The 12,402-nt window shown below is 41.2% G+C and overlaps 1 protein-coding gene across 2 annotated transcripts in view; it reads left to right on the forward strand.

Annotated features, from left to right (window-relative positions):
- The window catches only part of apbb1 (amyloid beta (A4) precursor protein-binding, family B, member 1 (Fe65)), a 109,883-nt gene that overhangs the window by 67,395 nt on the left and 30,086 nt on the right, over window positions 1–12,402 (forward strand). For both annotated transcript variants that reach the window (XM_067433052.1, XM_067433051.1), the window contains exon 8: window positions 1,155–1,282. In XM_067433052.1, coding sequence (XP_067289153.1) covers window positions 1,155–1,282 — 128 coding nt within the window. The remainder of the gene's footprint in view (window positions 1–1,154; window positions 1,283–12,402) is intronic.

The raw sequence follows: 12,402 nt of genomic DNA on the forward strand, positions 1-12,402 counted from the left end.
ATAAAACAAGATTGTTTTTTTTTTTTCGAGTCAAAATGCCATTCATTACTTTATATAGCAGTAGAAACTCAGCATATAGGTTCGTCAGCGGCTGCATATGTTGATATATGCCTTTTGGGGTTCCCTGCGCTAAAATAAAAATAAAAAAAATAATAGAAAAAAAGCGCCTAATATGGAAGGGAGGTCTCTCTCACTTTGGCCTGTCTATTCAGAAGAAGACAAACCAATGGGCCGCTGTCGCTGCATGATGGACCAGTCAGTGACAAAATTAATGAATAAATAAATAACCTTGTATTGGCCCCATTGTGCGTCGGCCCACCGGGAAAATGCCGTGTATGCCAAATTACCAGTCCAGCCCTGGTGTGGTCTACAACTGCGTTTTATCTCTGGTAAATACACATCACTTAAATGTCAGGCTGACGTTGTAAAAAGGCTTTATAAACTCCTTAACCAGCATCTAGCATTAACTTGGTAAACAGTCAACATTTATTTATTGACGCACACTTTGCACACACAGTCCTGCTCGCACCTTTTGCTCTCACGGCTGATGATGACTGACCGAAAGCATAGCATGTGCATTGAACTCAGCCGTTTCTAACAGTCAGTGAGTTTCTTATTTTGAATATATAATCCCACTGCATTCCAAACGACATGAATAAAGCCTTCGTAGAGCATTTTTAAAAGAAAATACTGGCAGGCGAGAACACATTGCAAGCAAAACATCAAGCAAAGTGCACGTTTCTCACAGCGCATATCCTGTGCAGTAAAGCGAACGTTATGAAATATTTTATGATTTGAGTAGTGTGTGTGAGAGAGGAAATGGAAATCAGAATACAAGTTTCTAAAACACATGCTGTGCCATCGCGCACCTGCAGTTTAAAATCTAAGCTCAGAACTTATCCAGAATCATTGGAGAGAGAATCTTTTCTGCCACCCATTTGACACAAACTGTTCTTTTCATTAGGCCAGGCCTGTAGGCATATGCCAAGTTGATGCTTCTTCTGCAGACTGCTTTAGGTTACTCTAGCATCACATGACTAAAGTGTAATCGCAACCTTTGCAGTTAGAAAATCGTGTTTTATTATATCGCAAATGCAATTAATCGTTCAGCCCTAATTCTAGTATATATTTATTTTGTTTGTGTTGATTTGTAGGGGAAGGAAATGCTGCTGGTACTGGAGAATGAGATGTTGAATCTGATTGAGCCTCATGGGCGAACACTGCTCCACTCTCAGCCAATTGTCAGCATCCGTGTGTGGGGAGTAGGACGCGATGATGGCAGGTGAGTCTATAAGCAACTCTGAGTTATAAGAATAAGGATAGTAAGCCTAAGAGATTATTGATCTTTAATATGTTTTTTGGGGGCTAATTTTAAGCTTTTGTAGTAACACCAATGCTGTGTTTGAAGCTTATTTTTATACAATTAAAGGGTTAGTTCACCCAAAAATGAAAATTATGCCCTTAATGGTAACACTTTACTTGAAGGGGTGTGCATAAGACTGACATGACACCTTCATAATCATGACATGACACGTGTCATGAATATGAAGGAGTTTTATGCATGTTTATGACAACTGTCATTAAGTGTCATTCGCTTAATTATGTCATTTTTAATGCAATGATGACATTTCGGAGTTGTCTTTGTTTTGACAACTTGACATAAACCAATACATCATAACCTGTCAGTGTCTTTGTCATGACAACTTGACATTACCAAGACAACATAACCTGTCATAAACATGACATAACAGATTATAAAATTTAAGAAACTTACTTAGCTTATAGGGTTAACCTTAAACTGTCATGTGGTTGGTTTTGATGTTGACTGAGGCCATTATAATGTCATAAATTTTTTTCAGTGGCACAAGTTTAATTTGTCATTAAAATGTAATTAGGTGTTAATACGCTGTCAAATTATTTTTTAATAACAGCATCATTAATATTTTTCAGGTCATAATGTCAAATGTCTTAAAAATATGAAAAGGAGTTTGAGAAATAAAATCAATCATTTAATTTTTAAGACCTGCCCTCTCACAGAATTGGCTCTTAAAAACACAAGGCATGAATTTATACACAGGTGACCAGCACCAATTAACGCAAAAAGGGGAAAACACGTACACAAATAATGGCCATTACACAAAATAAACATATAGATCAACATAATATACACACATAAACAAACACAGAAAAATAACACTTTGTCAAATGACTTCACTTTATAAATTATCTTCCGATGTATAAAAATAAGAGGAATAGTCTTTAGAGCCCCACCCCGGGCTGAACAAGGAATGGTTGCGGCTAGATCCTAGGCCGGAACATTATATATAGGGCCAACGTTTCCGCCCGAACCCCTTTTGACGGTGCACCAGCACACGAGACTCCGCCATAACAAACAGACAAACAAAGAAATGGTAAGAATAAACTCAAACTATTCGTAAAAGATTGAGCGAAAGTTTAAATAAAGTATATTAAACCCAAAATAACGTTGTTGTGAATTGTTTTTACTTACTGCAAACTAAATTGACATTAAACACCTAAACAAACTAACCTGACTGAGGCTCTGCCAACAACTGTTACAGCGTACACATAACCAGTGGTGCCACCATAGACATCATCATATAGTAGGTGTATATGTCTATGCCACTCTATCATTTTGAGTTATATTAATAGTTTTTAATGACTCTGTACGACTTCCTCTATGATGCCATATTTCAGGTCAAGCTAAATATTCATGACAGTGTTATACAATAATTTGACAGAGTATTGACACTTAATGACATGTTAATGACAAATTCAACTTGTACCACTGTAGTTTAGGTCAAGAAATATATTCATGACAATGTTATGAAATAATTTGACACAGTATTGACACTTAATGACATGTAAATGACAAATTAAATTTATAAAAAAATCATGACATTATAATAGCCTAATGACAGCCAACGTCAAAACCAACCACATGACCATTTAATAATAATAATAATAATAATAGATTTTATTTATAGCGCACTTTTCATTCCGAAGAATCTCAAAGTGCAACAAAGGGAAAAAATAACAATACATGAATAACAAGTAAAAATTACATCCCAACATCATGCCGGACGCTGATGACGCTAGCCTGGTGCAAACTTCAGCCACCATGCAGTTCAAGCCTGAGGGAGACCACCAGTGAGCAGCCGACACCCAGAAGAGAGAGCAGCCGCAGCGAGCAACATCAAATGTCCTTCAAACCAAAACCAACCACAAATTCAAACAAAAACAGAAGAGAAGCAGTGAAAAAACGGCAAACAACGTCCTCTCTGTGGCTGCCAGCAATCAGCAACAGTCCCAATTGTAGCTCTGACTGTTAGACTAGTCACAAACATAAGAAAATAAAATCTAAATTTAATAGTAAAGTTAACATGATTTGTGGGTGGAGAAGCGGCGAACAGACAACGCCAGCGTCCTCTCCCTCACGTTGCCTAGCAACTAATGTAATGCAAACCCAAAAAGCTAAGTAGTTTCTTAATTTTGATAATTAATGTCATTTCATGTCTGTTTATGACAGGTTATGTTGTCTTGGTAATGTCAAGTTGTCATGACAAAGACACTGACCGGTTATGATGTATTGGTTTATGTCAAGTTGTCATAAAGACAACTCTGAAATGTCTTTTATGAAGGTGTCATGTCAGTCTTATGCACACCCCTTCAAGTAAAGTGTTACCGATATGTTTTTTGAAATCCGATGGCTCAGAAAGGCCTCTATTGGCAGCAATATCATTTCCTCTTTCAAAACCCTTAAAAGGTACTAAAGACGTTGTTAAAAAGCCCATCTCACTACAGTGGTTCTACAATAATTTTATAAAGCGACAAGAACAGTTTTTGTCTGCAAAAAACTAGTGACTTGTATGGTGATGGCGGATTTCAAAGCACTGATTTGTGAAGCTTCGGAGCATTATGAATCAGCGTATCGATTCATGATTTCGATTGCGATTGCGTGTCAAACCACCAAGCTGCTGAAATCATGTGACTTTGGTGATCCAAACCACTGATTCCATACGCTGATCGATAAAGCTCCAAAGCTTCACAAATAAATAATGACAGAATTTTCATTTTTGGGGGAACTAACCCTTTAAGATGGTGCTGAATTACTATGTAACTCTGTTTTCATTTTATCTGTCCTGCTGCATTCTGGATCCCAGGGAAAGGTAGTGTGTTGCCGTTTATTGTATTGTATTGTACTGTATTATGCTTGCTTGCTATTACAATACCAAGCATAATTCATCCAAAAATTTAATTTCCGTCATTTTCCTCACCCACATTTCGATGCAACTTCTGTGTAAAACAAAAGGACAATTCTCAAATTTTTATGCCGCTCTTTTACATTCAACTACTGTTCATACTATGGCTGAAATAATTCATAGAGTAACTCGAGTTAATCATTTGCCTCGACGATTCTATTAATCCATTTAACTACGCACAGATGTTGCAAAAAGACATTTTTTGTGTAAGGACTATGAGTATGAGCAGATTGCGGTTATATCCGCGGTTCAGGTGGGTAAACATCCTAAAAATTGCGGGTGGATGAGAGAAATCGTTAAAGGTGCCCTAGAATGAAAAATTGAATTAACCTTGCCACGTTGAATTAATAAGAGTTCAGTACATGGACATCACATAATGTGAGTCTCAAGCATCATTGCCTCCTATTTCTTATGTAAATCTCTTGAATCCATAACGTAACGGGAATAAAAAGTGCTTCTCAACATAAACCCAACAGTGACGCAAGCATTGGGGATCATTTATATGCACGCTCCCAACATTTGCATCTGTCCAAACATGTGCATTGTCAGGCGGAAATGGGAGCGAATCATCAAAACAAACTTCTCTCATGGACACACTTACTGATCCAGGCTGTGCAGGAAACTTTTCTACCCTTCCCACAGATAAAAATGTCAACAGTCATGGTTGATGTTTATAATCCGATACCACAACAATTAAATTCAAGATCATTTGTTTGTTCGGCCCATTTCAAGCAAGCTTTGCTCAGTGTCTTAAAATGAAGAAAGTGGCAATTACAACTATATTCTTGCAAGCAGTAAGTAGCGATTTATCCACTTATTGACTGTTTAAACAATTTCTGATTAAATTGAAAGTTTCTTAGAGAGACAGCTTTCTCTAGATTAATGGTTCTCAACCTTTTTCAGTGATGTACCCCCTGTGAAATATTTTTTCAGTCAAGTACCCCCTAACCAGCGAAAAGTATTTTTGGTTTGAAAACAAAAAAAAGACTTAAAACAGAGCACTGCCATCAGTGTCTGGTTTATTAAACTTTTGAAATGGGACGTCTGGTCACACAATCGTTGATCCAAGTGATTGACAGGTGATGCCAGGCGGCAAATGACAGATTGGGTCAAACCATCCTGGTATGGGGGGAGATTCTGCATTTTTAGGATAATGAAATTGAATAGCCTACTGAACAAAAAAATTAATTTTATGAACTTATACTTATATTTCACAGAAATATAAATGAAATAATTATTTTTATAGGATTTTTGCATGGATGCTACTTTTTAAATATATGTAGGCTATATTTTAAAATCTCACGTACCCCCTGGAGTGCCTTCACGTACCCCCATTTGAGAACCACTGGTCTAGATAGCACAAGATCCTTATAGTAACAATAGGAAATACCAAGTACCATACAAAACTAAATAGTGTGTCTAATGACAGGGTAATATTATTTTGTATTACAAAATACAACCGTAGATACTTTGCTTAGATCGTTCACTCGATCCTTCTAGCAAACATCCCGTTTTCCACCATATAAGTTCAAATGAAAGTCATTTGACAAGGCTATTCATTTTGTAAAAATATAAGTTATATATTTATATTTTTGAGACCTGAAGTGTCGTGTTGACTATGATGTTTTTGCCTATTTGTATTACAGATTAGGCTACATCACAGTCACTGCGTAACACTTATATAAACGTGCAATATCATTGACAAAAAAAAAGTCAAGTCTAAAATGTAGGCTGAATGACACACTTTAAGCAGAACATCTCAAATGGAGATTGATAAAATGCAGCTTAATTGTTTGTGTGTGAGTGTATGTTTGTGATGAGCAGCGCTCGTGCTTTCAGAGCTGCGTGCTTTCATTGATTTGTGTAATTAAAATATCACACTTTAATCATATTTATAGCTACTAACTTAAAACAAGCTGTGTTACAATGATGAATGATTAGCTCAAAATGCATATGTGATATACTTTATCTGAATTAAATACAAACTATCAAAGTAACAAATACAAAATATCTCTCGTTTGATCACGTTCTAGCGGTTATTTCTCCGTGTGATGTATAGGTTGTCGACTCTGGTTTAGATTAAGAAATGTAATTTCGGCAAAGTAAGTGTTTTTTTTGTTTTTTTGTTAAGCAACCTACTTCAGTGTAGCTAATATGTGACAATAGCATCGTGCTTAACACTGAGGATTTGAATTTGTGACGATCGGGTGCTGGTGGATGGTTTGTTTCACAGCGGATTCTGTGATGTTAGAGCTTATCCATGCATCTCGTTCTTATTTCAAGTTACCCTGTCCAATATTTTTTGCTTCAGTAAAGCATTTATAGCATTTCAGCTGAAACATGAAAATTAAGTTGCACAACATAAATACAATGTTTAGGCATTGTTGTTATTTATATTACTATTATTTAGATTTATTGGTTGTAGGTTTAGTTTTAGATTGAATTATGTTTACATTTTTAAAGTAATTTAAAATATTTGACCTACTTACTCCCCGCTCTGTCCCGTACCTTCTCTCCCGCTACAGACCTCGTGAAACCACGCCCCCTCCGCCACATACCCCCACCGCCCGACTCAGGCTGGGGAGCCATCCATGATGGCTAGACACTCCTTCTCTATGGTGCTGTACATCGTCTCTCTCTTAGAGAGCTTGCGACTGATGTAAAGCACCGGCCGTTCCTCCCCCCCCACCTCCTGGGACAGGACAGCGCCCAACCCCCTGTCCGAGGCGTCCGTCTGTAGAGAAAAAGGGAGAGAAAAGTTAGGAGCTTGTAAGAGCCACACAGAGCAGCCTTTATCTGAGTAAAAGCCTGCTGGCACCGCTCCGTCCACTGAACCGTATCTGGTACCTCCTTTTTAGTTAAATCAGTCAGCGGGCTAGCGAGGTCCGAATAGTTAGGCACAAACCTTCTGTAATATCCCGCTAGCCCCAGGAACTGTCTAACCTCCTTCTTGGTCTTGGGTCTCGGACAGGTCGCAACTGCCGCCGTCTTATCAATTTGGGGACGCACCTGTCCATGACCCAAGTGGAAGCCCAGATATCTTACTTCCACCCGCCCAATTGCACACTTCTTCGGGTTGGCCGTGAGCCCCGCTCTTCTCAGCGACTTCAGGACAGCCCGCAAGTGCTGCATATGCCGCTGCCAATCCGCACTGTAGATGATGATGTCATCTAGATATGCGGCGGCATACGCAGCATGCGGCTGGAGAATTCTGTCCATCAGACGCTGGAAGGTCGCGGGAGCCCCGAACAAGCCGAACGGAAGTGTGACGAATTGGTGTAAACCGAACGGCGTGGTGAAAGCTGTTTTCTCTTTGGACATGGGAGACAAAGGGATCTGCCAATATCCCTTGGTTAAGTCCAGCGTCGAATAAAAACGAGCGGTCCCTAGCCGATCAAGCAATTCGTCCACCCTCGGCATTGGATAAGCATCAAATTTAGACACCGCCTTCACCTTACGATAGTCCAAGCAGAACCGTACGGAGCCGTCCGTTTTAGGCACTTAAACTATCGGGCTCGCCCAGTCGCTGTTGGACTCTTCTATTACTCCCATATCGAGCATTGCTGCTAATTCCTCCTGCACCACTTTTTTTTGTGCTCAGGTAAACGGTACGGCCGGCTGCGAACTACCACACCCGGCTCGGTCTTGACGTGGTGTTGAATGAGGTCCGTTCGACCCGGTAGGGGCGTGAACACGTCCGCAAATTCTGCTTGTAAGTGTTTCACTTCAGTGGGCCAGCGCGATAGATTGCGCTTTTTGGATCGACTCTGGCCCGAGATCCTCCTCCCCACTCACCACCGTCACTAGCAACACTGCGTCCGCCTCCACCCACTTTTTTTAGCAGGTTGAGATGATAAATTTGACGTGCCCCGTCCCTATCTGACCGAATGACCTCATAGTCGAGATCTCCCACTCGCCGTGTGACTACGAACGGCCCTTGCCACTTAGCTAGTAATTTAGAGCTCGAGTTAGGGAGTAATACAAGCACCTTCTCTCCCGGTGTAAATTTACAGAGCCTAGCGCCTCTGTTATATAGCTGTCTCTGTCTGTCCTGAGCCTGGAGCAAATTCTCACGTGACAGCCGCCCCAAAGTGTGGAGTTTTGCTCTCAGCTCCAGGACATACTGAATTTCGTTCTTGCTCGCAGAAGGTCCGTCCTCCCAAGCTTCTCTAAGGACGTCCAGTACCCCCCCCGCGGCTGGCGCCCATAGAGCAGCTCGAAGGGGGGAAAACCCCGTGGAGGCTTGGACAGCGGACAGCGAATAACAGGGGCTCTAGCCATTTATCCCAATTTTTGGCGTCCTCGTGCACAAACTTACGAATCATGGCTTTCAACGTGCGATTAAAGCGTTCCACCAGCCCGTCTGTTTATGGGTGATAGACGCTGGTGCGAATCGATTTAATGCTAGGGATGGGTACCGAAAACCGGTATTAAACGGGCCCCGGGGGTGAATTTTGAAAGACCGTAGTATCGATAAGCTCGGACGTTATCGGTTCTGCTGTCGGTACTTTTGAAAATACACGTAGAGAGAGAGAGAGAGAGAGAGAGAGAGAGAGAGAGAGAGAGAGAGAGAGAGAGAGAGAGAGAGAAGAGAGAGAGAGAGAGAGAGAGAGAGAGAGAGAGAGAGAGAGAGAGAGGAGAGAGAGGAGAGAGAGAGAGAGAGAGAGAGAGAGAGAGAGAGAGAGAGAGAGACTAATAAATGTAGCTGCAAGAGATTTAGATTTTGTCTTCCAAAGATTATAATAATAATATTTATGTCTAGCGCAACTTAATTCCCTTTGTAGCCTACGCCGCCATTTCTCCCTAAAACTCAAACGTTAAGACAGATCAGCACGATCAGTGATTGTTGTAAAATACAGTCTAGCTACTGTTGGTAAATTGTGGGATGCGTTTAATAATAAAAAGAGCGATTAAATGCACAAAAATGTGGCAAAGAGATTGTTCCCAAGTCGGCGCGCGCTCTGAAACAGCCGCAACGAGACGATCAAATTACACTTCGGTTTCACACTCGCGTCTAAACGATCAAATGTACACAAACATCTATGTCAAAATGACCGGCTTGGAGAGTCTTAAACACAACACAGTTTGTGTCTAAAATGGACGTAGTTATTATGGATATAGTCAGGAGAAAATGTAGTGCATCTGCCTATTATCAGTCGCCTATAGAGCTGCATATCTGTCTTAAAGAGGCGGTGGTGTAAATAAACATGCTGACGAATTACTGCGAATTTAAACAACCAAATGCAAAGAGAAAATCACTCATAGCTCTTGAATGAATAACTTCAGCTTTAACAAGCATTATTTTGGCTATTTATGATGAACAGTGTTATTTTACATTTGATTACTAATTCTTCCTGAAATGAAAGCACTGCATGTGTAGGCTGTGTATTTTTGTTAATTGTTCGTGTGTGTGTGTGTGTGTGTGTGTGTGTGTATATATATATATATATATATATATATATATATATATATATATATATATATATATATATATATATATATATATATATATATATATATATATATATATATATATATATAAAATCTCAAAAAGTACCGATAAGAATACCGTTAAAGTACCGGACCCGATAAGCAGTATCGGTAAGAGTAGTAATACCGTTAAAACCTTAACGATACCCATCCCTATTTAATGCCCAACAATTCGTAGGGTTCGCGGATTGTCCGTGACATAAACGCCGTGCCTTGATCGGTGAGAATTTCTTTCGGAATTCCCACCCGGGAGATTAACGAGAACAGCGTGCCCGCTACACTTTTTGCCGAAATAGTGCGGAGCAGAACTATCGATAAGCTCGGACGTATCGGTTCTGCTGTCGGTACTTTGAAAATACACGTGGAGAGAGAGAGAGAGAGAGAGAGAGAGAGAGAGAGAGAGAGAGCCTGTGGAGCACCGTGTGGTGAGAAGGTGGACTACTGAGAGTGAGGAAGCTCTAAGGGACTGCTTCAACACCACTGTGTGGACTGAGCTCTGTGACCCACATTGAGAGGACATTAATGTGATCACAGACACTATAACGGACTATATTAATTTTTGTTTTGAAAATACTGTGCGCTCCAAAACGGTACGGTGTTTTGCAAATAACAAGCTGTGGATGACCTATAACATCAAAGCTCTACTGAAGGAGAAGAAGAGAGCTTTTAGGTCAGGGAATAGGGAGGAGCTTAGGGCTGTACAGAAGGAGTTGAGACGGAAGATCAGGGAGGGTAAGGCCAGCTATAAGAGGAAGATGGAGGAGCAGCTGCAGCAGCAGAACATCAGGGGTGTGTGGAGGAGCTTAAAGACCATTTCAGGCTTCAAAGCACACCACTCACAGGCTGTGGGTGACTTGCAATGGGTTAACGATTTGAACCGTTATTTTAACCGTTTTGACCAGTCACCCCCTCCTCCTCCCCCGCACCTGTTCCATACCTTGTCACCGGGACAATACCACACACCCCCAGCCCTTTACAGCTCTGGCCCTAGATACCTCAACACCTCCTCACTGTCCCATGGAATCAGCCACCCTCTCAGCGCACACCTAACTTTTACATCGGTCCAGGTGAGAAAAGAGCTGAGAAGGATTAAATCACGGAAAGCAGCTGGACCAGATGGCATTAGCTCCAGGCTGCTTAAATCCTGTGCAGATGAACTATGTGGGATTATTGGGCATGTCTTCAATCTGAGCCTCAAGTTGAGGGTTGTGCCACAGTTATGGAAGACCTCCTGTGTAGTACCAGTGCCAGAGACGCCACACGCTAGGGACTTCAGTAGCTTCAGGCCGGTGGCTCTCACGTCACTGATGAAAACATTGGAGAGACTGGTGCTGGCTCACCTCCGTTCAGAAGTGAGCTCAGCAATGGACCCACTGCAGTTTGCCTACCGGCCTGGGATTGGAGTGGAGGACGCTGTTATCTTTCTATTACATTGTGCTCTTAGGCACCTGGAGAAGCCCGGCAACGCTGTGAGAATTCTATTCTTTTACTTCTCCAGCGCATTCAACACCATTCAGCCGGTGTTTTTGAGGGACAAGCTAGTGCAGACTGGTGTGAATTTGCATCTGGCATCTAGTGTGAATTGGATCCTGGACTACCTGACAAACCGGATTCAGTTTGTGAGGGCCGGGGGCTGTGTGTCTGATCAGGTGGCCTGTAGTGTGGGTGTCCCTCAGGGCACGGTACTGGCACCCTTCCTCTTCACCCTCTAGACTGCAGATTTACGATATAACACTGATGGCTGTGTCCTGCTTAAGTTCTCTGACGACTCTGCGGTGGTTGGCTTGATCAGTGATGACGATGAAGCAGAGTATAGAGCAGCGGTTCCCAAACTTTTTTACCTGCGCACCCCCTTCTATGTCCCGAACGGGTTCGCGTACCCCCCCCCCCCCCCTGATAACCAGAACGAATGACAATAACAACATCAAAAAAGTTTCAATATAATGCAACAAAGCTACGCACAAGCTTCCACTTTATGAGGATGTGTCAGACACAGGCTCAGTAACAGAAAGCACGTTTATTTTCAGCCGCATAAAAGAAACATTGCAGCAATAGGCCGCTAGGCCTATTCAATGACTGTGGAGCTAGCATTATAATCATCATAACACAACGGTTTTGGAAATTAGAACGACAGTACATTAAATTAAATTGCAATGAAGTTACAAACAAAAACGATCCACAACATTAAAGAGAATAAGGTCCGATATAGATAAAATAAATAAACATGAGGATCAATCTGAATCTTTTCAAGTGCAACATCAAACGTTTCACTATTCTCTCGGTCTCTTTTGCCTCCAAATCCTCACTCTCTCTTGGTCCCTCTCCTCCTTCGTCACTAACTGTCCCACTTGACAGTTCCCCTGATTTCAGACAGTTAAGCATATATATATAACAGAGCGTAGCAAGCGAGAACTTTCAATTAATTCTTATGAAAGTTACACTTCCATATGCATGAACTGAAACCGCTCCAGTGTGCGCACACCTTGAATGTAAGCTCGTCAGTTAATGCGCGCTCTGTGAGGCCAAGCAGATGTTAGTTTCGGTTTAGAATTAGCGCAATCTTCCGCGATCATCTTGTCTTTTTTTTTATTGTATGGAAATCCCATTTTTAAAAAAAGACCGCCATTACATT

Source organism: Pseudorasbora parva, chromosome 23 (assembly GCF_024679245.1).
Source record: "Pseudorasbora parva isolate DD20220531a chromosome 23, ASM2467924v1, whole genome shotgun sequence".
Classification (NCBI taxonomy): Eukaryota; Metazoa; Chordata; class Actinopteri; order Cypriniformes; family Gobionidae; genus Pseudorasbora; species Pseudorasbora parva.